The sequence below is a fragment of the Mobula birostris genome, chromosome 23 (genome assembly GCF_030028105.1).
Source record: "Mobula birostris isolate sMobBir1 chromosome 23, sMobBir1.hap1, whole genome shotgun sequence".
Taxonomy (NCBI): Eukaryota; Metazoa; Chordata; class Chondrichthyes; order Myliobatiformes; family Myliobatidae; genus Mobula; species Mobula birostris.
In genome coordinates this window covers 48,737,738-48,765,495 of record NC_092392.1, presented here as the reverse complement: position 1 = coordinate 48,765,495, position 27,758 = coordinate 48,737,738, and the positions used below count along the sequence as shown (strand labels likewise).

At 39.4% G+C, this 27,758-nt stretch overlaps 1 protein-coding gene across 10 annotated transcripts in view; it reads left to right on the top strand.

Moving 5' to 3' along the window:
• eps8a (EGFR pathway substrate 8a, signaling adaptor) overlaps positions 1 to 27,758 on the top strand; it is a 234,716-nt gene that overhangs the window by 166,880 nt on the left and 40,078 nt on the right. For all 10 annotated transcript variants that reach the window (XM_072241155.1, XM_072241157.1, XM_072241154.1 and 7 more), the window contains 7 exons: positions 8,486 to 8,635; positions 9,812 to 9,894; positions 10,860 to 10,996; positions 14,162 to 14,235; positions 19,776 to 19,902; positions 21,665 to 21,753; positions 22,129 to 22,203. In XM_072241155.1, coding sequence (XP_072097256.1) covers positions 8,486 to 8,635; positions 9,812 to 9,894; positions 10,860 to 10,996; positions 14,162 to 14,235; positions 19,776 to 19,902; positions 21,665 to 21,753; positions 22,129 to 22,203 — 735 coding nt within the window. The remainder of the gene's footprint in view (positions 1 to 8,485; positions 8,636 to 9,811; positions 9,895 to 10,859; positions 10,997 to 14,161; positions 14,236 to 19,775; positions 19,903 to 21,664; positions 21,754 to 22,128; positions 22,204 to 27,758) is intronic.

Genomic DNA, 27,758 nt, shown 5'->3' with positions numbered 1-27,758 from the left:
TGATGAGGAGGCGTACAGGAATGATATAGATCAACTAGATGAATGGGGTCACAAACTTGCACTCAGTAAGATTAAGGAATTGATTGTGAACTTCAAAAACAGGAAGTCAAGGGAACTTACACCAGTGCTCATCGAGACATTAGAAGTAGAAGGGTGAGCAGTTTTAAGTTCCTGAGTGTCCACATCTCTGAGGGTCTATCCTGGGTCCAATATATGCAATTATAAAGAAAGCATGACGGTGGATATGTTTCAGGAGGAGTTTATGGAGTCTTGGTATGCCCCCAAAAGTCACTCACAAATATTTACAGATGTATTGTGGGGAAAATTCTGATTGCATCACCAGCTGGTATGGAGGGCCACTGCACAGTGTGGGAAAAAGTTACAGAAAGTTGTAAACTCAGTCAGCTTCATTGTGGACACTGGCTTCCTCAGCATCCAGGACAGCTTCAAAAGGCGATGCCTCAAGAAGATGGCACCTGGCATTAAGGACTCCCATCACCCAGGGCATGCCCTCTTCTCATTGCCACCATCAAGAAGGATGTATATAAAATATGTGTGTGTGTGTATATATACGCAGCCAAAAAGTTCTATTCAAAAGGTTCAAAGGAACATCTAAACAAGCCTGATGCATTTTGGAAACAAGTCCTGTTGACTGATGAAGTTAAAATAGAGCTTTTTGGCCGCAACATGCAAAGGTATGTTTGGAGAAAAAAGGGTGCAGAATTTCATGCAAAGAACTCTTCTCCAACTGTTAAGCATGGGGGTGGGCTTGTGTTGTAGCCAGTGGCACGGGGAACACTTACTGGTAGAGAGAAGAATGAATTCAATTAAATACCAGCAAATTCTGGAAGCAAACATCACACTGTCTGTAAAAAAGCCGAAGATAAAAAGAGGATGGCTTCTTCAACAGGATAATGAACCTAAACACACCTCAGAATCCACAATGGACTACCTCAAGAGGCGCAAGCTGAAGGTTTTGCCATGGCCCTCACAGTCCCCTGACCTAAACACTATCGAGAATCTGTGGATAGACCTCAACAGAGCAGTGCATGCAAGACGGCCCAAGAATCTTTCAGAACTAGAAGCCTTTTGCAAGGAAGAATGGGCGAAAATTCCCCAAACAAGAATTGAAAGACTCTTAGCTGGCTACAAAAAGCGTTTACAAGCTGTGATACCTGCAAAGGGGGTGTTACTAAGTACTGACCATACAGGGTGCCCAAACTTTTGCTTCAGGCCCTTTTCCTTTTTTTTGGCGTGTACCTGCATGCGTGCGAGTCTGTGCAAGTACGTGTGCGTGTCCGTGCGTGCGTCTGTGATGATGTCTTTTTCATGGCTTTTTACAAGGTGTGGAGGGAGAGAGAGAGAGAGAGAGACTGTGTGGCGCATCACTCCTCACACAGACTTTTTCGCATATTTTCCCTTTATTTTGCAAGGTCGAGTTGCGATCTCAACACTCAACCCGGCACGGATGGAAAGCGTACTCGGGGGCGGACCCGACTAGTTTCAAACCCGGGAACCTCCGCTCCCGGGTCCGGCGCCGATGTCGTTGCACCACCAGCCAGCCCTGGGCCCTTTTCCTTTTTCGTTATTTTGAAACTGTAAAAGATGGAAATAAAGTTTTCTTGATTAAAATATTAAAGAAATGTGTCATCTTTAACTTTATGCCTTTTGGAAATCAGTTCATCTTTTACTCGCTTAGCTATTCACAGTAACAGAAATTTTGACCAGAGGTGCTCAAACTTTTGCATGCCACTGCTTGTGTGTGTGTGTGTGTGTGTGTGTGTGTGTGTGTGTATATATATATGTGTGTATGTATACATAGATATATACATACATAGACGCAAACACACACACACACATATATATAAATAGCTTATCATTTTTATTATGTATTGCTGCTGTAAAACAGCAAATTACATGACATGTGCCACTGATATTAAACCTGATTCTGATTCTGAGTAGGTCCCGTTAAAGATCAGCCTATGTCTCAAGCCACAGGAGATGAGTGGGATTTTTAACAAACATTTCTCCTCAGTGAGGGGGAAAAAAGTCATTATTGATTAAGGGATGAGGAAAGTAAATGGAGTGGTTCTAGAGGGCAATCAGAGAGGAGATATTTACAGCCTTAATGCATTAAAATGGATAAATCCCTGGGGCCTGTTGGAGTGCATCCTCAGACTTTGTGTGAAGCTGGGGAGGAAATTGCAGAATTGTTGTGGTAATGCTGGTTGGGTACCCCTGATCTGAAATTCAAAATCCAAATTTTTTGAGCGCTAGCATGACATCACAAATAGAAAATTCCACAAAGCACTGGGAATGTTCACAGGCACCACAAACAGTTCTGAGAAATGACCATACTTAAATAATGAACAAAAGTTAATGGAAAAATTGAAAAACACTGGATCAGACAAAAAATAAAGATCTTGTATATGTATTTGAAGAGTGGGTTTGTCAGTGTCAGTGAATATTTGCTGCTTAATAGTATGCTGATCATGATGAACTGAAAATTGAAGGTAATTGTGAATACACAGCAGGCTGGTTGCATAAATTTAAGAAAAAACACTGCATCCTTTTTCTAAAGGTTTGTGGTGATGAAGCATCTGATGATCACAAAGCAGCAGCAGAGAAATCCAATATGTTTACCAAGATCGTCGCTGATGAAAATCTAACACACTCAATGGCTGCATAAGTACACATGTATGATGGACAAGTGTAAGATAAAGACTGCTTACCAGTAGCACATAAATTCAAAGTTGGAATCCCAAGGTATCTCATTATATATTCCAAAATCTGGAACACTCCTGGCCCTAAGTATTTTGGATAAGGGGTACTCAACCTGTATTGGTTTTATTGTTAACCATTGTTGAAGTTCCTGAAGACTGGATGGTGGCTAATGTTATTCCATTGTTTAGGAAGCGTAGCAAGGATATGCAGGGGTCTACCTGACCAGTCAGTCAGACTTCAGCAGTGTGGAAGTTACTGGAGGGAATTCTGAGGGGCAAGATCTACTAGCATTTGGATAGACGGTCTGACTAGGGAGTGTCTGCATGCCTTCGTTCATGGGAAGTTATGTTTGATGAATCTTTGTTATTTTCATGAAGAGGTAACCAAAAGGGTAGATGAGGATAGCAGTGGATGTTTTCCCTTTGGACTTTAACAGGGTCTTCAAGGTCCTCCATGATAGACTGGTCTGGGAACTCTAAATCCATGGAGTGCTTGTTAGGTGGATCCAAAATTAGCTTAGAAGTAGGGAGCAAAGGGTGGTGCTTGAAGATTGTTTCTCAGAATAGAGGTTGGTGAGTAGTGTAATGCTAGTCACCATTCATTACATGTATAAATAATAATTCATTATATATATAAATGATTTGGATGAGAATTCAGAAGGCTTGATCAGTAAGTTTTCGGGTGACCCAAAATTAGGAGGTGTTGATGATGAAGAAAGTTGTTGTAGGTTACTGTGGGATCTTTATCATTTAAGGAAGTCAGCCAAATAGTAGCAAATAGATTTCCATACAGAGGTGATGTATTTTGAAAAGTCAAACCCGTGTAGGACTTGTATTGGTAGGGTGCTCATGAGTAATGGAGTAGAGGGAACTAAGAGAGGAAATGCATAGTTGTTGAAAGTGGCATCAAAGGTCGACAGAGTTGTGAAGAGTGCATTTAACAATCTGGCCTGCTTGAGTCAGACATTGAATTGAATTGACTTTATTACGTACCTCCTTCATATACATGAGGAGTAAAAATCTTTACGTTACATCTCCATCTAAACGTGCAATGTGCAATTTATAGTACAGTCGACCTTCACTAATCCGACTACCTGTAATCCCGACTACCTGTAATCCGATTCCTTCGCTAATCCGACACTGATTATGCTTAATGTAATCCTTCTGTAATTCGGCATTTTCACTAATCCGGCACTCCTCAGGTCCCAATGGTGCCAGATTAGTGAAGGCTAGCTATTGCTTAATGTGATCCTTCTGTAATTCGGCGTTTTCATCAATCCGGCACTCCTCAGGTTCCAGTGGTGCCGGATTAGTGAAGGTTGACCTGTAATTTATAAGAAATAGTATGTGCAACAGGATAGTTAATATAACATAGAAATATAGTTGTGTCAGCATGAATTAAGCAGTCTGATGGCCTGTTGGAAGAAGCTGTCCTGGAGCCTGTTGGTGCTGGCTATTATGCGACGGTACCGTTTCCCACATGGTAGCAGATGGAACAGTTTCTGGTTGGGGTGACTCAGGTCACCAATGATTCTTCGGGCCCTTTTTTTTTACACACCTGTCTTTGAAAACGTCCTGAATAGTGAGTAATTCACATCTACAGATGCGCTGGGCTGTCCGCACCACTCTGTGCAGAGCCCTGTGATTGAAGGAAGTGCAGTTCCCATACCAAGCAGTGATGCAGCCAGTCATGATGCCCTCAGTTGTGCCCCTATAGAAAGTTATTAGGATTTGGGGGCCCACACCAAACTTCTTCAACCATCTGAGGTGAAAGAAGCGCTGTTGTGCCTTTTTCACCACACAGCTGGTATGTACAGACCACCTGAGATCCTTGGTGATGTTTATGCCGAGGAACATAAAGCTGTTCACCCTCTCAACCTCAGATTCATTGATTTCATAGGGGTTAGCCTGTCTCCATTCTTCCTATAGTCCACAACCAGCTCCTTTGTTTTTGCGACATTGAGGGAGAGGTTGTTTTCTTGACACCACTGTGTCGGGGTGATGACTTCTTGTCTGCAGGCTGCCTCATTATTATTTAGATTAGGCCAATCAGTGTATTGTTGTCAGCAAATTTAATTAGCAGATTGGAGCTGTGGGTGGCGACACAGTCAAAGGTATATGGAGAGTACAGGAGGGGGCTTAGTACACAACTCGGGCATCTGTGTTGAAGGTCAGAGGGTTGGAGGTGAGGGAGTGATCTGACAGGAAGTCCAGGATCCAGCTGCATAAGGCAGAGTGAAGGCTGAGGTCTCTGAGCTTCTTATTGAGCCGGGAGGGATTTATGGTGTTGAATGCTGAACTGTAGTCCAAGAACAGCGTTCTCACATAAGCGTCCTTCTTCTCCAGATGTGTAAGGACGGTGTGTGGCTGTGGCTATTGTGTCATCTGTCAACCGCTTGTGTTGGTCGGCAAATTGTAGGGGGTCCCATGTGGGTGGTAGCAAGCTGCAGATGTAGTCCTTGACCAGCCTCTCAAAGCATTTGCTTATTATTGAAGTGAGTGCGACAGGGCACCAGTCGTTCAGATGTATTGAGCATAGCCATTGAGACATTATGTTGTTGTATAAGTCATTGGTGAGGTTGCATTTGTGGAAAGAGTGCTAAAAAGTTATACAAGGATATTGAGAGGATGATAGGGCCTTAGTTAGTGTTTGGCCAAACTTGGTTTTATTCCTTGGAATGTAGGGAAAAGAATGTTTAAAATTATGAAGGGCATTGATAAGGTGGATGGTAACAGTCTTTTCCCTAGGGTAGGTGAGTCCAAAAGTAGGGAGCATAAATTTTGGGTGAGAGGGGAAAATTTAAAAAGCACCTGAGCGGCTGGACTTTTATGCAGAGGCTGGTGAGTATGTGGAAAGAACTACCAGAGAAAATGGGTGAAGCAGATACAAGAATACCATTTCTGGATAGGTACACAGGAGCAGGTTTACAAGGCTGAATGCTGGAAATTGGGACTAGTTGGGTGGGCACTGTGGCTGACATGGATTCATTGTGCTGAAGGGCTTTATTGTATCTGTAATCTGAGTCTATTGAGTTTATGCCTTTGAAAATATGGTTAGATATGGCACTTAATTGTATTTTTTCTATTGTCATTTTGAGTTCATGTTTTAATGGTAAGATTTAAAGTTTACCTTTTTTCTTAGATGTTCTTTCTCCAACTTCTTCATCTACACCTGATCTCAGTGTGTGTGTTTGTGTTTTTGCAACATACCATTGTGGATTCAACTATTTAAATACTCCCCTGGTTTGGCTGTTATCTTGCTTCCGCAAACCTAATCTCATTCAAAGTTCTAGTGTCTCTATCTTGCAACTTGCTCTGCTTATCCATTGTTCTAATTTTTGTAAATGGCTGATTTACAAAAAAAATTCCTTTTTTAAAAAAACTTACATTGCATCAATCCTGTTTGAGCACCTAAATGTCCAACAGCTCTGCAATGCTCAGATTAGTTTTCTTTAGCTTTCCCAAATGCTTTCTCAAGATCAACAGTCATGCCTTCAAAAGTAATATTTGTGGGAAGCCTCTTACTGTTTGTCTTGTCGAACACAATCCAGCCTAATTTCAAATAGACCCTCCAGTCACTTTACTTGTTTATTTATTCTTTTTTGTATTTGCACAATTTGTTGTCTTTTACACACTATTGTATGCCATTTTGGTGTGGGCTTTCCTTGATTCTATTATGGTTACTGGATTTCAGTATGTTCACAAGAAAATAAATCTCAGGGATATATATGGTATTTGTATATACTTTAATAATATGTTTACTTTGAACTTTTGAAATAAAGGATTTTCAAGTATGTTTAATAATTGCATGTATTAAAATGAAATATTTTGAATATTGGAACATTCTTAATATCATTATATTTTATCATTTTATTCAAAGAAAAGTTTGTCCATCATAAATGAGGACATAAGAAATGGAAGCAATCACTCATGAAGGCCTTTGTGCCATTCACTACCATTGTGGCTAATGTTTCACCTCAGTATCTATTTCCAGCAGGAATCTTAATTCCCTCGGTATCTAAAAATACATTGATTTGAGATGAATGTATTTTGATTCCTTGCAGTCTCCCTTTACAATTAAATGTGCCTTCGTTGTTGTTTTATCAACTGCAGAGTGAACTTTGTGGTTCACTTTCTGATTTGCTGAACTCAACAAATGCTTGAGTGCTGTTGCAGGTTTATTTTTACATTATTCTTGAGATTTCAGGAAATGTACTTATAAATCTGTTGACTGACTTTTTCTAATGAGTATTGCTCACATCAGGTAAATTTTAAACACATTTCTTTCGAGTTAAAGCTTGAGGCACAAACTTTATTTGGGCTACAGAAGCTGAAAAAGCAATAAATGCATTTTAATTTATTGGAGCACAGTGCTGAAAATCCTGGTCATTCCTGTTTGGAGTAATTGGGGAAGGAAAGGCATGTCTTTTCCCAGCAGGACCTTTCAGCAAAGCACAAGTAGTTAAGACCAGTGAAATATTTTGGAAAGTTCACTTTTATAAGTTATTTGCACAAGAACTTGCCTGGGAACAGCATAATACCATGAAGAAGATGGTGATTATGATCTTTTATGGTGCCATTTATTAATTGGTGAATCAGCGATAACGTTCCTGATCCTCCAAGAACATTTTGAAATCTTACTTAGTGCATTGTGTGAGCAGACCATCTCAATGGATGGTGAAGCAGTCACTTATTAATGCAACAGAATCTCGATTTGTTCCCAGGTCTCTTGAAAACACTGAATTAGTCTGTTATGCTGTGTCAATAATTTGTGAACCCATAACTGCGCTGCAGCAGTTTTCCAAACTACTATGATTTTGAGTTTATTTTTTTACAGGACAGTAACAATAGAGCTATGAAACATTATATAAACAAAATATAGAAGAATGGAGTGAAATTATCCTGGAAATGCTTTCAGGAGCCCATGTCTGTTTTTTTAAATCTTGTGCAAACAGTGCATTGTAATAGTTTATGAAGTACTGACAAAGGACCTTGCCTATCAAGTTACAAATTACCAGTGGTTAGCTCTCAAGTTGTGACATGTTAATTTTGGGTGGGTGCTGTGTATTTAAAGATTAAAAGGAACCTTTTAATACTGCTGCTTAAAAGATTTTATTCTCAAGGTTGAATGAGATCAAATAAGGCAGAGAAAGGATTTCTGAAGTTGATTGGAAGTTACTAAAATAGGGAAAGCATGGATTGTGCTAAAATAGTATTGGTAAAGGGTGGGGCATATTTAGTACTGGGAGTGATGGTATTGTGTACATAAATGAGCTGCCAAATACCTTTTTGGTTTATAAAGTTTCGAAGGCGGCCCTGGGAAGGAAGAATCACCCAGTAAGGATTGATATTGTTATGGAGATGAACCAGAGGAGATGTGTGGGATAACTGGTTTGAGAAGTCTTAAGTAATCTGCACAAAATGTGCAGAACATAGGACAAAGCACTTTGTTGTGCTTTGAATACATGGATGCCAGGAAGGATTGATAAATTTTTGCAAACTTTTTGTGTTTGAAGTACTATATTCTAGTTGCTGCATGATTAGGAATATTTTGGATTCATAGGGGCATTGGCAATGTGTAACAAACAATGCCAGACATTAGACAGGTAGCAAATTTACAATGTCTCACACATTCACAATGCTTGCACTTGGGATGGAGAAAGTAGGCTTTACTGACTAGAATGTGGAGTTGTGTTAAACCAAATGTTAAGAATTGCTTCAAAGTTTTAAGAAACAAAATATTCTATGTATTCACTTTGTAGAATGAGCTGGAGCACTTCCCCTTTAACACAATCCAACATTTTCAGTCTGTGATGAATGCCTGTAATTATGACTCAATTCTGGCACTCGTTTGCAAGGAACCTGGCCAAGGCAAACCAGATATTCACCTTTTCCAATGTGACGAAGTTAAGGTTAGTTGGTGCTTTATTTGTAACTATATTCATTTGATCTATTTATGTTACCAAACTATTTTGGACACAAAACTAGTAAGATGCATTTAGTGAATGTTTCCATAGCCACAGCAAGAAATCTGGTTTAGACCAGTGTTATTTAAATATACTAGGGTTATCGATGTTGGACATAAATGAGGAATAAATGGCTTTTATTTTTTCATGATATTTTCATCTCTGTTTATCAATTATCTCAGTGAACAATTAACTTATCACTGGCATTGACCATCACTCAACCAGATATCGGTAGGTACTTGCGAAGACCCTTGCCAAAGTGCTCTGAAATGAAGGGGGAAATGATATGAGTGATCCAGGTCAACTTAAATTTAATTTTGGATGAAATTTAGGTAAATTGCCTGGAATAAAATTGTCTTATAAACCTACTAATCCAAAAAAGTGACTTTGAAGTATGTTGTACTTCAACCACGTATGTAATTGAAGCTTCAGTTTCAAGTATTTGGTTAAACCTGTACAATGTTGCAATTAATGTGGCACTTAACTTTGTAATGAGCAAAGTCATTTTGTAATACTGTACATGTATTAAAAAGTGATGGCTGAACTATTCATAGAAATCCACAATCATTTTTCCAAGATATTATCTGTTAATTCCTAGTTGCTTAAAACCTGTATATGTCAGAAAACCAACAAATTTATTGACTAAGCCTACATGAACAAATGCATGATTCTATGCTGCTCTTAGTAAGTGCTATTTATAATGGCATGGCTATTTGGTTTAATTATTGTTAAATTGTATAATTTTTTGTTCTATAAAGCTGTTTTTACTTAACGACTGACTTTGTTAACTGAGCACTGAGCTGGAGTTGTATGGATAGTCTTAGCAGAAATGAGAGAGAATCTGCAGATGCTGGAAATCCAAGCAACACACTCAAGATGCTGGAGGAACTCGGCAGGCTGGGCAGAACCTATGGGAAAAAGTACAATTGACATCTTGGCCCAAAATGTCGATTGCACTTTTTTCCATAAATGCTGCCTGGCCTACTGAGTTCTTCCAGCATTTGTGTGTGTTGTACGATTAGTCTTATTCAACAAACAAATTCCAAATTTTGTGAGGAAGTGTAGTTAGAAGTTTGAAGTGTCACTTATACTCTTTTTTAATTTAAAATGCTTTTTTTTCAGGCTGATCTGATCCATGCAGATATTGAAAGTGCTGTCAGTGACAGCAAAGGTAGCAAACAGAAGAAAAGGCCTGATACACTGAGGTACAAAGACACTTTGGTATACAGTGGATTCTGGTTAACTGGACCAACGGTTAATCAGGGCAGCCACTTATTTGGGACAGCTCTTAAAGAACAAACAATAATTGAGAAAATAACTGGATTCCCTTCATTTATTTTGGACATTATGCCGCTTCACTGAGGTGGGAGACTGTTGCTAAACAGTTTCTAACTAGTGTCAGATGTGTGAACTTAGACGCTACACCATACTTTCAGTGAACAGTTTTTAAATAGCATCAGTTACATGTGCTTCTATTTGGAAAGCAGTGATTTTAATTTAAATACATAATCTGTTCCTGAATTAAATGGTAGTTGTTCTTTTTTATACCTTTTTAACTATTGCCACCATACTTCGACTAAATGGGGCAGTGACTTAATTAGGCCAAAATGTACTGGTCCTGATGTGTCCCTATTAACCAGAACATACAGTATTCTCAGTTATCAATGTGGGCTTCAATTTAACATTAACCTATATCTCTTTCCTCTTGGGGGTGAGGGAAAATATTTGTCTAATGCAAAACTGTGGACTGATTAAATGCTAAGTTAAATGTCACCCATTTGGACAGAATATCATGAGGTGCAATCAACTGGAATTTTGATCAATTTACAATGTTTCCCCTTTTCTGCAAACTCTGCCTATACAATTAATCTATATGCTGGTCGGAATAATGAGCTTGATTTTGGAACAACAAGATTTAAAGTAAATTGGATTTAAATAATTGCTGTTTCAGAATATTAACGCTTTGTTGCATTTGAAATGCAACTATGTGGTTCTTTTTATGTTGGTGCATGCTATCAAGTTTAAAATACTGACTGAACTGTTGTATTTTCTAATCTGAATTTAGCTTGAAACTCTGGCATTATTGACTTGTAATGTACTAATGGGCTTCCATTGTATCCTTTTTGTTAAGGTAAAGAGTATTAACTCATCTTTTTTTTTATAATTATAGAATGATTACCAAGACAGATAATTCCATCCCTCCACCTCCCCAAGCCCCAGCTCCTGTTCCTCCAGGCACGATTACACAGGTGGATGTTAGGAGCCGAGTAGCAGCTTGGTCAGCTTGGGCCTCGCCTGTTGAACAAGGTAATTTGATTTTTATGTGCACATTGATGTTGGGGTGGTTATATTTTGTAAAATGAGAGGTTCCCTTGGCTATTTTGGCATAACATGAAGTTAAAGGAATTCAAAGACATCACAAAAATGCTGTGAGATAGCAGAAGTAATAAATATTTGAATGCAGTACTGAAAATGCTGGAGGTACTCTGAAGATCAGAGCATTTTAGAGAAACATGTAGTATTTCAGGTTAATAATCTTCCATGAAAATTGGTAAAACTAGGAGGAATAGGCTCTGTTTTACTCCAGTTAATAAACTTGAATGACAGAAAAGAAAAATACCTTGTTAAACGGTTACTGATGTATCTTCTGTATTATTTGGAAATGAGATATATTGAGGCGGTATCCTCAAATGTGCATATTTTGATATTTTACCATAAAATAAGTGGAAATTCTGCCATAATTTATGACCAGTGTGCTTTTCCCTAATTAATAAACATGCTGAAACTTAGTTTAGCTTGCACAGAGGGGCGGCGCAGTAGCATAGTGGTTAGCACAATGCTTTACAGTACTACTACTACGTGGACTCAGGCCTAGGGGGCCGGCGTGGGGCAATTACAGTACTGGTGACCAAAGTTGAATTCCTGTCACTACCTCATTCCTGTCCAGGAATGAAAGGGTTAACATATGAGGAACGTTTGACAGTTCTGCGCCTGTATTCACTGGAGTTTGTATGTTCTTCAGGAACTGCATGGGATTCTTCCCACATTCCAAAGACCTACCAACTGGGAGGTTAATTGGTCATTGTAGTGTCCCTTGATTATGTTAGGATTAAATTGGGGGATTGCTGGGTGGCACGGCTCAAAGGGCCGGAAGGACCTATTCCAATCTGTATGTCAATAGTAAAAAATTAATAAATAATAATAAGCTGTGTACTGGAGCCTGGCTTTTCACTCAGCATAATATGGCACAAAATGCTGAGATGACCACATCCTGAGTTCATTAAAATTCTATGTAGATCCAAGAAAATATGAAACAAAGGTAAAGTGATTTGCACCGTAACTGTTGTGTAGTACTTGCTTGAGAGGGTTTAATAAGGTTACGTGAATGAAGTTTTATTCATTTGGCAGTAGCTATTCCACCATTTAAATAAAAACCAACTCCTTGTCATAAACAGATAATCACAGCTATTCTTGCATTGAGTGATTAATATTGTCTGATTTTTGCAATGGAAGCTCCATTCTCAACTCAGAAAGCATGCCCGCATGCATGTAAGCCTGAACAAAATTAAGATTTGCTGAGGCTTTATAAGGCACTGGTGAGGCCTCACCTTGAGTATTGTGAAGAATTTTGGGCCCCTCATCTTAGAAAAGTTGTGCTGGCATTGGTGAGGGTCCACAGAAGGTTCACAAGGATGATTCCAGGAATGAAAGGGTTATCATACAAGGAACGTTTGATGGCTCTGGGTCTGTACTCGCTGGAATTCAGAAGGATGAGGGGGATTTCATTGAAACCTTTTGAATGTTGAAAGGCCTAGACAGAGTAGATGAGGAAAGGATGTTTTCCATGGTGGGAGAGCCTAGGACAAGAGGGCATAGCCTCAGGATAGAGGGGCGCCCTTTCAAAACTGAGACGCAGAGAAATTTCTTTAGCCAAAGGGTGTTGAATTTATGGAATTTGTTGCCACATGCAGCTGTGGAGGCCAGGTCGTTGGGTGTATTTGAGGCAGAGATTGTAGGTTCTTGATTGGACATAGCATCAAAGATTATGGGGAGAAGGCCGGGAACTGGGGTTGAGGAGGAGATAAAAAGAAAGGATCAGCAGTGATTGAATGGTGGAGCAGACACGATGGGCCAGATGGCCTAATTCTGCTCCTATGTCTTATGGTCTTATGGAGTGCGATACAATGAATACATTACTGTTGTTGAACTTCCACCATCAACACTGAGGTCACCATTAGACCAATCTTGTACTAGAACATAAGAAAATAAGATCAGCAAGAGAGGAACAGGCTCTTCAAGCTTGCCGTATCATGGCTGATTAGATAAATTATATTGGTCCCAACTCCTCAGAGCCATTTCTCTTTGCTCCTCTGTTCTTTGATCTATCAAATATTATTCCACCTCCCTTTAATACTTGTGGTGATACAGGTTCCACCACCTGCTGAGGCAGAAAATTTCAGAGATTTCCCCACCCTCTGTGAGTGGAAATTTTCACATATCCAAGTTTTAAGTGACCAGCCTATTATATTACTTTGTTCAAGACTCTGTTACTCTCAAGGACATCACAAGCACCTAACAAGCACCCTTAAGATCTTCTATATTTGAATAAAGTTGCTTCTCATTTTTCTAAAGTCCAATAAATACAGGCCCAAACTATTGAGCCTTCCCAAATAGGACAACTCTCTACTACAAGGACTTAGCCTGGGGAATCTCCTTTGTACTGCCTCCACTATTACTATATTTCTAAGTGAGTAGAATGGAGGTGGACTATTTGTAAAGAGTGAGTTCTCTCAAAGGCTTTCCATAGTGTGCAGACTTATGACGTATGATGAAATACTCTTTTGTTCCTCAGATGAATGCAGGTACAATCACATTAAAAAAAAATCAACACAAGTCAAAATACCATTTGGTTAGTAGCCCATCCATTAAACATGTAAACTTTCCAAGATCCTTAAAATTAGGCTGCTACCTGTACCATTTTCAAGAAGCATTGTAGAAACCATCAACATTATCTCAACATTACCTACCAGAGTAGATCGCAACTACGAGGACTTTATGTGCTTGCATCTGAGAGTTTTCATGCCAGTTGTACGGGGTTACGGCTTGGTAATGTGATGTCACTCTATTGTCAAGTCAAATTTCTGGAGTTCCATATCTAACAGTACTCTTGGAGTTTTTATTTTAACCATACAGGCTAACCATGCACTAGTTCGAGAACGTACTTCACGTTTGTACTTAATGGCATTGGGGAAGGTTAAAAATACTGGTCTTGCTACTGAAGCTGGATACCTATGAATAAAATAAACTATAACATCAACTTTATACTGTTGATAATAGTATCAACAGTACATTAGTGTTGTTTATTGGGCAATGCTAGTAAACAAGACTATCTTGTATTGAAATATCAGTTGTCCAAAGATAGAAATGTTTTACATACATAATTTTACACTTAAAATACTTTGTTCTCCACAGATGAAAAACAGAAGGTTATTCATGAACCAGAAGAAACTCCAGATATGGCAGCTGTCAGAATTGATAGAGATGTGGTATGGATCTTTACTATAACTCATTAAATTTTGCAGACTTCTCATTTGGATTTGTAAAATAAAAAATTTTCCAGCAATTTACTATTTGAGAAAATGTATTAGTAAAAGCATTTTTGAAATATTTTGATATAATTGTATATATTTTTGAGTAAAATTATTTAACTTTACGCAGAGGAAGGCAGCTGATATGATAACTGCAAGTTTTGAAAATGAAGAATAACTAAGGAACAGTTTTTTTTAATTAACTATTATACACAAGGTCTCTTGGTTTTATTCTAGGAATGCTTGATTATGTAAGGTCTGAGAAATAAAGCAGTTAATAGCCCATTTAGTATTTGGATAGGAAGTATGGAGCACAGTGATTAGAGTTTACCCAGAGAGGAGCTGGCTATTACCTGATCACTCTGACTTGGAAATCACGTAGTGCAAAGCATGTTGTGTGTAATAGGTGTCCCAATATTTGCAGTATTCTCAGCACTGAATTTGATTTTTTGATAGATATACAGGAAAAGGCAAGAATGTTCAGTGTTTTCAATTTGTTGGGGAAAAGAGCTTACTCCCATTTGGGAACAAACTTAAAGATGAAATACTTCATTAAGTTTTCCCACACAGTTCATCTCATCTTTCTGGACACTGAAGTATAAATTGGCATAAAATAAATATATCAGTGTTCCCTTTTATTTTGTAGCACTGTTATTTTGTTAGTGACCCAGTTGATCTTGAACAAAATTTAATTTTCTGTGATATTACTAGCTAGACCTACATTCAACATAATAACATTTATTGCTCTCTAGATAACTTACATGGTTGAGTCATAAAATCTGGCTTGTTTTATTACTCTATTCATTTTGCTGTGTCTATGGGGAATGTTCTGAACATTGTCTTTTAAATTGGACTATTTGTACATGTGACCAGAAGTTCCTGAGCTACACGGAGCACTCATATTTTACAAAACCATTTTAATATGCCTTCTTATAAATGCTGATATTTATGTTTTGCACTGGGCAACTGCCAAATATTTCATTTTTACTGCCATTTATTGCATTTCAATAATATCTTTCTGTTTTACATTTATAAATAAATCATATGCTAATTATCTTAACATGAAGTTTTAGTTTTGCTGCCCAGTTGGTATTGGCTCTTAATGCATTTCATTTAAAAAAAAAAGTTCTTAGACATGTTAAACAATAATTCATTTTGAATTTATTTGCAAATTTACAGTTGGCCTTTGCCAAATTTGTGCCATGTTCTGTATGCCTTATTTGAGTTCTTTCTTTCTATCTAATTTAGAATATATTTTTTTTAATGTTACGCCAACAAGGATTATAATTATATGAAATATCCCATTCAGAGATGAAGTCTCAAGTACACTTAGAGATCGGTTGTAACATTTTACTAAATTGAAACCAGATTTCTCATTGTTCAGTGCCTTTTAACGCTGTTGTTTCCAGAAGAAGACCATAAGACATAGAAGCATGGTCACAGCCCATTGAGTCTGCTCCGCCATTCCATCGTGGCTGATTTATTATCCCTCTGAACCCCATTCTCCTGTCTTAGACCATAAGACATAGGAGCAGCATTAGGCCATCTGGCCTATCGAGTCTGCTCTGCCATTCAATCATGGCTGATCCTTTTTTTTAACTCCTCCTCAACCCCATTTCCCGGCCTTCTCCCCGTAACCTTTGATGCCATGTCCAATCATGAACCTATCAATCGCTTGCCTTAAATACATCCAGCAACCTGGTCTCCATAGCTCCATGTGGCAACAAAATCCACAAATTCACCACCCTTTGGCTAAAGAAATTTCTCTGCTTCTCTGTTTTGAAAGGGTGCCTTCTATCCTGAGGCTGTGCCCTCTCGTCCTAGACACTCCCACCACCATAGGAAACATCCTTTCCACATCTACTCTGTTTAGCCCTTTCAACATTCAAAAGGTTTCAGTGAGATTCCACCCCCCCCCCAATCCTTGTGAATTCCAGCAAGTATAGACCCAGAGCCATCAAACGTTCCTTGTATGATGACACTTTCATTTATGGAATCATCCTTGTGAACCTCCTCTGGAGCCTCTTCAATGCCAGCACATCTTTTGTAAGATCAGGAGCCCAAAACCGTTCACAATACTCAAGGTGAGGCTTCACTAATGCCTTATAAAGCCTCAGCATCACATCCTTGCTCTTGTATTTTAGAGCTCTTGAAATGAATGCTAACATGGCATTTGCCTTCCTCACCACTGACTCAACCTGCAAGTTACCATTCAGGGTGTTCTGCACAAGGACTCCCAAGTCCCTCTGCATCTCAGATTCCTGGATTCTCTCCCCGTTTAGAAAATAGTCTGCACATTTTTTTCTACTATCAAAGTGCATGACCATACATTTTCCAACATTGTATTTCATTTGCCACTTTCTTGCCCGTTCTCCTAATCTAAGGCCTACCTGTTTCCTCAACACTACATGCCCCTCCACCAATCTTCATTTCATCTGCAAACTTGGCAACAAAGCCGTCTATTCCATCATCTAAATCATTGATATACAGCATAAAGAGAAGTAGTCCCAACACTGACCCCTGCAGAACATCACTAGTCACTGGCAGCCATCCAGAAAAGGATCCTTTTATTCCCACTCGCTGCCCCCTACCAATCAGTCAATGTTCTAACCATGTTAGTAACTTTCCTGTAATACCATGGGCTCTTAACTTGGTAAGCAGCCTCATGTGTGGCACCTTGTCAAAGGCCTTCTGAAAGTCCAAATATACAACATCCGCTGCATCCCCTTTTTCGATCCTACTTGTAATCTCCTCAAAGAATTCCAACAGGTTCATCAGGCAGGATTTTCCTTGAAGGAAACCATGCTGACTTTGTCCTATCTTGTCCTGTGTTACCAAGTACTCCATCATCTTGTCCTTAACAATTGACTCTAACATCTTCCCAACCACTGAGGTCAGGCTAACTGATCTATAATTTCCTTTCTGCTGCCTTCCTCCTTTCTTAAAGAGTGGAGTGACATTTGCAATTTCCCAGTCCTTTGGCACCATGCCAGAGTCTGGTGATTTTTGAAAGATCATTTCTAATGCCACCACAATCTGTAAGCCTACCTCTTTCAGAACCCTAGGGTGCAGTTCATCTGGTCTGGGTGATTTATGTACCTTTAGGTCTTTCAGCTTTTTGAGCACTTCTCTCTTGTAATAGTAACTTCTCCCTAAAACATTTGATGCCCTGTCTAATCAAGAACCTTTCAACCTCTGATTTAAATATACTCAAGGATTTGGCTTCCACAACTGTTTGTGGCAATGAATTCCACAGATTCACTACCCTTTGGCTAAAGAAACTCCTCCTAATTTCTGTTCTAAAGGGACATCCCTGTATCCTGAGGTGGTGCCCTTTGGCCCTCAACTCCCCCAGTACATGAAATGTCCTAACCGTCCTATTTCTAGATCTTCCAATAGTTGATAAATTTCAATGAGATTACGCGCCCCCCCATTCTTCTAAACTCTAATAAGTACAGGCCTCGTGCCATCAATTACTCCTCATACATTAACCCCTTCATTCTTACAATCATTCTGCTTAACACCCTTTGGATTCTCTCCGCCAGCACATTCTTTTCTTAGATAAGGGGCCCAAAACTGCTCACAATACTCCAAGTGCAGTCTGACCAATGTGTTATAAAGTCTCAGCAGTACATTGTTACCGATTCAACCTACAATCTAGCATGTGTCCTTCTCTCAGGAGGCAGAAGTGAGCGTTGTTGCTATTAACTAGGAGAAAGTGCTTGGGAAGCTGAAAGGTCTTAAGGTAGATAAGTCACCTGGACCAGATGGACTACACCTGAAAGAGATAGCTGAAGATATTTTGGGGGCATTAGTAATGATCTTTAAAGAATCACTAGATTTTGCAGTGGTTCCAAATGACTGGAAAATTGCAAATGTCATTCCACTCCTTAAGAAGGGAGGGAGGCAGAAGAAGGGAAATTATAGTTCAGTTAACTTGATTTTAATAGTTGGGAAGATGTTGGAATCAATTATTAAGGATGAGGTTTTGGCATACTTAGAGGTACGTGATAAATTAGGCCAAAGTCAGCATGGTTTCCTTAAGGGGAAATCTTACCCGACAAATCTGTTGCAATTCCTTAAGGAAATAATGGACAGGGTAGACAAAGGAGAGTCAATAGATGTTGTTTACTTGGATTTTCTGAAGGCCTTTGACAAGATGCCGCACATGAAGCTGCTTAACAAAATAAGAGCCCGTGGTATTATAGGAAAGATACTAGTATATAGCTAGTATTGGCAGCAAGCAAAGAATGGGAATTAAGGGGGCCTTTTCTGCTTGATTGCTATTGACTAGTGTTGTTTCACAGGCTTGGTGTTGTGACTGCTTTTCACATTATATGTCGATGATTGGGATGATGCAGCTGATGTTTTTGTGACCAGATTTGCAGATGATATGAAGATGAACGGCAGGTAGAGTTATGGAAACAGGCAGTCTGCAGAAGGATGTGGACAGTTTAGGAGAATGGGAAAAGTAGTTACAGATGGAATGTAGTGTAGGGTAATGCACTTGGGTAGAAAGAATAAAGGTGTAGACTATTTTCTAAACGAGAAAATTTAAGAGTCAGTGGTGCAAAAGGACTTGGAGGTCCTTGTGCAGAATTTCTTAAAGCCATGTTGTTTACATTGTACTTGCATGTTGTAGTTTGTTTTTCTCAATGGAATTGATCATTTGCCCAATAAATTGCTTTGATTTACATTTACTGCTCTGCATTCTATTCCCATCTGAGAATTGAATCACCACAGGGAAAAAAAATTAAAGTTCATTGGAGTGAAAAGAGTCAGCCTTTTATCACAGCCACAGTAACTAGGAACAGCAGGAGATAGACAAAACAGTTACATTGATACATTTGCAGTAAGTTTTATTATAAGTTAACATATTATTAAACTTAGTCACAGTCATTCAAGTAGCATGGAACTGGGCCCTTTAGTCCGCTGAATTTGCCCCAACCATCAAGCACTTATTTAGACGAATCCTACGTTAATACCATTGTTTTCTCACTTCATTCCCATCAGATTGTACCACTCGCCTATGCTTGGTGAAGTATACAGTGGCCAATTAACCTATCAATCTGAATGTGTTTAGGATGCAGGAAGAAATTGGAGTACCCAGAGGAAGCCTATACACTCACAGGGAATGTACAAGCTCCATCTAGACTGCACCCAAAGACAGTATTGAACTGGGTCTCTGTCACTGTGAGACGGTGGCTTGGCTGGCTGTGTCAATTAATTGAATCCAGCATGATTTTATTTTTTGTTGTATTTGGGTCAATAAATCATAGTTTTCACATCTGCTTTTGAGGTTTGTTCGTTCCATATATTTTTCCCCTGACTTCTGTGGGTGGAGCAGTATTTGTTAACTTGAGGTTTACACAAAGGAATAATGCATTAATCTTTTTGGCATGTAAACTAAAACTTAATGTAATTAGTTTTTAAGATGTGACAGAAATGGACATCAAAATGCTTTTTCTGTAATGGCATATTTAATTTTTCTGTGCCAGCAAATTTTGAATCACGTTTTAGATGATGTGGAAGCATTTGTTATTAAACTACAAAAAGCTGCTGAAGCGTTTTCTCAGCTTTCACAAAGGAAAAAATCAAAGAAAAGTAAAAAGAAAGGACCAGGCGGTGAGTGATGTTTCAACAGTAAACTTCGTTCCTCTTTCTTTCTAAAGGATGATTGGTTTTTGAGGGAATATGGCCCAGCATAATTAGTAGCATTCTTTAGTGAACAGCAGATGAATTTTACCAAATGGAAAATTTGCCTAATTGTAGTACTTTGCTAGAAGTACTTCTAAAAAAAATCTATGCTGCAGAAAACATAAAATTGTTACGTCTCATTTGAGAATGAGTCTTCCATTTCATTTCGAGTTCAGAGCATATTGAAATAGAACCAAGAATGGATTATTTGGCTGCTTGTGTATACTGTGTCAGTCAATCTGATCAAGGCTGACCATTTACCTCAATTCCATTCATGTCCCTTGATTCTATTTGTATCTATCTGTCTGTGTTTTGAATGCATTTAACACATTTATTGTGCACAGACTTCTAGGATAGAGAGCTGCTAAAGTTCATTATCCTTGGATAATTTATCATTTTGTCTGAATCCTGAATGATTGTTCTGTTGAGACAGTGGTCCCTACCTGTAAACAGTCCAGCTCAGCCATCATCAGAATCAAGTTTATTAGCATTAACAAATTGTGAAATTTGTTGTTTTGTGGCAGCAGTACAGTGCAAGACTTTAACAAAATGCTGTAAGTTATAATAAAAAATGAAATAGTGCAAAAAAGGAATAGAGAGATTGTGTTCATGGACTGTTCAGAAATCTGATTGCTGAGGGAAAGATGATACTCCTAGAATGTTGAGTTGATATCTTCAGGCTCCCGTATCTCTTCCCTGATGATAGCAATTAAAAAGAGGGCATGTTCCAGATGGTGTGGTCGTTAATGATGGATGCCACCTTGAGGCACCATCTTTTGAAAGTGTCCTCGATGGTGAGGAAGCATGTGCTTGTGATGGAGCTGACTGAATCTGCAACCGTCTGCAGGTGCTTGATGTAAACAGTAGTATGTGCACCAATCCCCCTCCTGAAGTCAGTGACCATCCCAACAACCAGCTCTTATGTTTCGCTGACTTTTGAGGGAAAGGTTTTTGTCATGATACCGTGTTACTAAGCTCTCTATTTGCTTCCCATACTCAGAGTCTTCATTGTTTGACATACAGCGCACTATGGTGGTATTACCTACAACCCTATGGATGGGGTAGAGCAGAATATTGCCACACAGTTTAGGGTTGCATTAGAGAGAGTGCAGACGAGGTTCATCAGGATGTTGTCAAGGATGGAGAATTTCAGTTAAGAGAGGGAACTGGGTAGGCCAACTCTTTGACTATGACTTTGACCAGCGCACTAGATTCTAGGTCTGATCTCACTAATGCCATTTAATTTTAATTTTAAATAAATTTATTATTTTTACATCAAGTGGTGGGTAATACAATAGGGACATTTAAAAAAATCTCTGATAGGCATGTGTGTGTTTAAGAAAAAGGCGAGGTCATGAGCTGCGTAGGAAGGAAGGGTTAGATTGATGGAGTAGATTTACATAGGTTGGCACAACCTCATGGGATGAATGCTCCAACTGTTCTGTGTTCCGAAAACAAAATGCTCCTAACAAGCAATATTGTTTTAGTTTGTCATTCATAGGAGACATAAAATGGATTTTAAATGAATCCTAAACTAACATTTTTTAAATGTACAAATATATCTAACTGTTCCAAAGCTAGTAAAATTTTCTAATACTGGATTGCTGTATTTCCTCTTCTCACCTTGTGCATTAATAGCAGACAGTTTTGTTGTTTTTTTTTTAATCTTTCTCCACTCCCCTTTATTTAGAGGGTGTTCTAACTCTCCGGGCAAAGCCACCTCCGCAAGATGAATTCATCGATTGTTTCCAGAAATTCAAGCATGCATTTAATCTACTAGTAAGTTATAGGTTTTAAGAATGGAAATTTAAAATGTGAAGAGAAGTGTCTTAAATATTTCTCAAACAGTTGCTCTCTTATTTTGTTTGTCTTATTATAATCACATATCCTACCACCAGTTGTGATACCTACACCATGATGCAACTTCTAACCTGATTAACTCAGTTATGGAACTGCCCTTGATTGAAATAATTATGGGATAATCTTCCACATAATGCCTGTCATAGTATAAATAGTGTTTACTCAAGTAGTCATGGGAATTGCAAACTGTCTTTTTATTTTTCTGAAACTTACAGTTTGATCTTATGGATCTTGTGCTTTGTCAGATCTTTAGTTACTGTTCATTACTTTCATTTATTGTTTCTTTCAATTTAGGCCAAACTGAAATCTCACATACAGAATCCTAGTGCAGTTGACTTGGTACATTTCTTGTTTACACCTTTGAATATGGTGAGTTAATAATGTTTGAGTGAACAGCTATAAAATTGTGGTCTATGTGTGATTAATGCAATTTGGAGATTTGGAGCTTGCATAACCTCACCCTTTCAAGCCATTTGTGTAGTTAATTTCCATTCTGAGGACATGTATAGCTTCAGAATGTACAAATATATATGTCCAGTGAGCTAGTAGCTAGTTTGTTCTAATAAATAAATAAATAAAATATTCTGTGTGTTGTATGTGCTGTATTGATATATTAGAGCACACTATCTCACTTACCCAGCGTGTCTTCATTCCATTCTGCTATTATAATCACATCCTCTGAATTTCCTATTTAGTATTTTTTTTCCAAAGTTTCTTTTGAAGGATTTTCAAAAATACCCCTACCCTCTTTCAGGCAATCAAAAATGGACTACAGTCGGCCCTCCTTATCCGCAAGTCCGCATGCGTGAATTCAACCAACCGCGAATCGAGAAAACCCAGAAGTGCTCTTCCAGCACTGTTGTTCGAACATGTACCGACTTTTTTTTCTTGTCATTATTCCCTAAACAATGCAGTATAACAATTATTTTACGTAGCATTTACATTGTATTAGGTATTATAAGTAATCTAGAGATGATTTAAAGTATACGGGAGGATGTGCGTAGGTTATCATGGATCGGGATCGAAAAAAAAACCGGAAGTTCTCTTACTAAGTAAGTCGGAACAGGTACATCCGATATTATTTAGCGTCAGTTAGTCAAATGTTTGTCTTAGTATATAGTATATATTTTACCTTTCTCTGCATATAAAACAATTAAGAAACGTATTTTTCAGTGCCGGGTCGGGAACGGAAGTTCCCGAGTTCGATCCAGTGACAGACCGCTCCCAAGCGCGCTCTCCATCCCTGCCAGGTTGATGTGGAGGATGAAAAACCCAAAACCCCAAAACCCAATAATTAAACCACTGCATTGCTTAGTACTGTAATAATTGTAGCTTTCGTCGGGGCAGGCCCTTTCTCAATTTATCCTTTAAAATTGTTCCGATCGTTGACCGACTGTAGCCTAACACTTTTCCAATGACCGATGGTGCTTCACCTCTTTCTGATCGCTTTATTATTTCCACTTTATTTTCAATTGTGATCATGATTATTTTCGTGAACAAAAACACTGCGGATTCAGAGCTCTGCCGCCGGGTCCTAATGTCCACCGCACTGAAACAGGTGAAATAAGGTCCGGGGTTCCGCTGGGTCCTAAAGTCCACCACACTTAGACAGGTTGAATAAGGGACTTGAGCATCCACGTTTTTTGGTATCCGCAAGGGGTCCCGGAACCAATCCCTCGTGGATGAGGAGGGCCAACTGTACTTTGTTTAAAACATTTCCTTGTCTCACCTAGTTCTTTAGACAGTTGTATTAAACCAGGGGTCCCCAACCTTTTTTGCACTGCGGACTGGTTTATTATTGACAATATTCTTGCGGACCAGCCGACCCGGGGGGCGGGGGGGGGGTAGGGTTGCCAACGGACAAGAGTAGCAGTTAAGTATGTTGTGTTCACCCTGAGAAAGACTACCATGACCATAAAGCCTTGCGCGGGCACCTGTGTGTGCATGCGTGACATGTGCATGTGTGTACGTGCCCATTTTTTTCTGAAAACCGTTTTTGGCAATTCTGTTCAGTGAAACTACACTATACATACATTATTTCTACTTTATATAGGCTGTGTATTTATCGTATCGTTCCTGCTTTTACTGTATGTTAGTGTTATTTTAGGTTTTATGTAACACAGCGCGTGAATATAGTGATAAGTCAATTATAAGTCATTTATAAGCCAATAGCATCATAACATTTTAAGTAACGTTTGGATATTAAACACACTGCACATATTTTCCCCATATGAACATATAAAATCATTGCAACACACCAATATCGCTGAATCAGTGGGAGCCCTGGGCTTGTTTCCCTACAACAAGACAGTCCCATTGAGGGGTGTTGGGAGACAGCGATACTTGAAGTGAGTTCCTTATATTCAGTCTATTCCGCAATTTAGTTTTCGTTGCATTCATTGCAGAAAACTCCGCTTTGCAGTGATATGATGTTGGAAATGGAAGCAATGTTTTCAGTGCTTTTGTGGCTATCCCAGGATATTTAGCCTTGACTTTGATGCAGAATGCCGGCAGTGATGTTATGTCAAACATACTTTTCAGCCCGCCGTCATTTGCAAGCTCAAGGAGTTGACCTCCTTCCTGCGCTAACATGGATGACGCGCGGGTAATGACCTCGCGTGCGTTCAAGCTCAACAGTGGGCGTGACAGGGAATGAGGAAAGGCAGCTGACTCATATTGCCAAATCATATCGTTTCCTCATGGCCCAGTAGCACATCTTGTGGCCTGGTGGTTGGGGACCGCTGCATTAAACCTACTCTCTCTCCCTGATAATTAATTATTCCCACTGAAAATAATTTACTTATTTATTCTATGAAAACCTATGAAAATATGAGCCATTTAAAATCGAGTTCTTCCACTGTTAAAGGAGAATCTTTCCATTTTCTTCTCTCTGTTAATAAAAGTCTTCAGAAAATATCAAGGGGATATTACAAAATCTGCATGGATTTTTGAAGGGAAAATGATGCTTAATTAACTTAGTAAGTTTTTTTAGGATGTATATGGTAGAATAACAAGAGAAGCAGTACCTCTGGAGTTCTGGGATTTTTAGGAGGCCTTTGCTAAAACCCATGTAAACTTTTGCAGGACATTAGTTTTGAGGTAGTTTACTGGCATTGGTTAATTTACTGGAAAATTGATTGATAAGTGGGAAATGGTAAGAGTAATAAGGTCTTTTGTAGGATGTCAAACCGTGACTGTCAAGGAATCAGAACTTGGACCCCAATTTTTTTCAATTTCCATTAATGATTTGGATGAAGGAACAATGTTATATTTCTCAGTGTGCTGGTGGGATAAAACTGCCTGGGGTTTTGGGGACGTAAGGAGGCTTCAAGGTGATTTAGACATGTTAAGTGAATGGGCAAATGATTGGCAGACCCAGTATAAAATGGATAAATGTGAACTTAGTCATTTCATCAGGAAAGATGCACTGGTAATATTTCAATGGTGATATTTTTGGAAAGATTGATGTGCAGAGGGAAATGGGTGTTCGTGTACACTGGTCACTGAAAACCAGTGAAGAGATGTAGCAATTGTCAGGCTGCAATGCAATAAATTTTGAGTTGAGGAACAGGGATATCTTGCTGTTATTATGCAGAGCCTGATGAGAGCCCCACAACCCACTACCCACTAAAAATATATGCTAGGTCTGAAATGCCGACTTTGTAAAAGTGAAATAGTGGATAAAGCAGAGAAATTTGAGCAATTTGAACAGTAAATGTGGAAAACAACTGCATCACATTAGAAGTGGCCAGCAATTGAAGAACAAAAACCAGATTCCAGAAATCTGAGACAAAACAATGTGCTGTCATTACTCAGTAAATCAGGCAACACCTGCAAAAAGCAAAACAGCAAATGCTGTGGCTCAAAAACCCTTTGTAGTTGAAAATTCATTGGCCTGAACACTGACCCTGTCTCACTTCCCACAGTTGCTGTTTATTGGGTGCTAATCACTTTTTGAATAGTATTTATTTATTTAGAGATACAGCACTGAATAGGCCTATCTGTCCCAAGGAGCCACTCTGCCCAGTAATGCGTCTACTTAACCCTAACCTAACCTCAGGACAATTTACAATGATGAATTAACGTATTAACCAGTACATCTTTGGACTGTGGGAGGAAATCGCAGTACCAGGAAGAAACCCATGTACTCATGGGAAGAACGTAGAAACTTCTTTCAGACAGTGCCGGAATCGCACTCCGAACTCCCACGTCTCAGCTGTAATACCCTTGTGCTAACCGCTAGATTACCGTGGCGCCCTGTTTCTTTGTCTTGAGTTAACAAATCCCCAGTAGCATCTTTCACATAGATTATTGGTTCTGATTGAACTTGCATCTGACAAGAATGAGTTGACCTTCCTTCCTTCCTTCTCAAAGTTAGTCCTGCCCAAAACAATTTTTTTAAATCATTCTCTGATGTTTACCACTGGTGCTGCCCTTAAAGGCACCTTCTACTTAGAATATCTCTTAAATCTTGAATCTATATTTTCTGTAGAATAGAACTGAAGGAAAAGAATTAATTTTCTGATTAAACACCAAAGTGGTTGCATTTCACTTTTGAGTGATTCTGTGAGAAAACAACATGATCCTTTATGTATCGGTCAGCCGCATAAAGTCTATGCTGGTGTGGAATGAAAGAGCAGTCAGCTCCACTGCGACAAAATTTTCACCCAAGGTTCCCACGCAAATGTTGACGTTCTTGATTTGTTTGACTAAGTGGTTGTCTGGATCTAAGCCAAGAACAATGACTTTAAAGCTTTCCAGCAACTGTTTTCAAAGAACTACATGGACCAGAGCTTGCTTGCAGAATGAGCTGCCTTCACTTGCCATTCACAGATGTGGTGTCGGTGGCTGCATATTATTCTGAACTGCTGTTTTTGTCCTAAGTGGTTTTGTTTTACACTGTGGCAGTATCTTAAGTGAGAGGTGAGCTCCCCATAGCTGGCTCCCCGTAGCTGTTTGCATGCGACAGCGGCCACACCCCGGGCAACGGCTTTGACAAGCCGGCTAAACCAAGTGAGGGTAGCCGACGGGTCTCAAACCCTCGGTGAGATAGGGAGTTGTCTATCCCAGCATGTGAAGAGAGACTCTGGCGGATTGAGCGGACGAGACCAATGGAAGGTCCAACGGTCAAGAAGACGGTCTCTGCAAGCGTCGTGGAACGTGTAGAGCAGGACAAGACACAGAAGATGTCCTGGTCATCCACTGCACCTAGTCCCATCTCCAGCCATCTAGACTTGTCTTGCCACTGGACCCAGATGGGAATTGGGAAGAGAGAGTGAGGCTGATGCTGCGCAACTTTCCCTCACTTAAATCCAAATCACGCGCTATGGTGTCGAGGTCCTCATCGACGTCAACGATGGACGAACAACCAACCATCTTAAGTGACATAATTCCATTGTGGGTTGACCAGAATATCCTGCCCATAAAACAGATGAAAATATTGACAGTAACACAGAGAAAACTCTGGAGGAACTCAGCAGGTCAGGCAGTGTCTGTGGAAATGAATAAAACAATCAGCATTTTGGGTCGAGGCCCTTCCTCAAGAATGGGGGAAGATACCAGAATAAAAAACTGGAGGGAGAGGAAGGAGGACTAGCTAGAAGGTGATTGGTGAGTGGGGGGGTGGAGGTAAAGATATGCTTGGTGGTAGGATCCCACTGAAAATGGCGAATATTGCAGAGAATGACATGTTGGATACAGAGGTTCATGGCTGAGGGCTAGAGGCGACAGGAAGATATGTGAGCCTGGATGTCTGGGAAGTGGAGGAGATGTAGGTGAGGGCAATGGTGAAGGACGGGAAGCTCAGTTCTTTGAAAAAGGAGGACATCGCTGATGTCCTGGAAAGGTAAGCCTTATCCTGGGAATAGATGCTACAGGGACGAAGGAACTGAGTAAAGAGAATAGTGTTTTTACACAAGACAGTG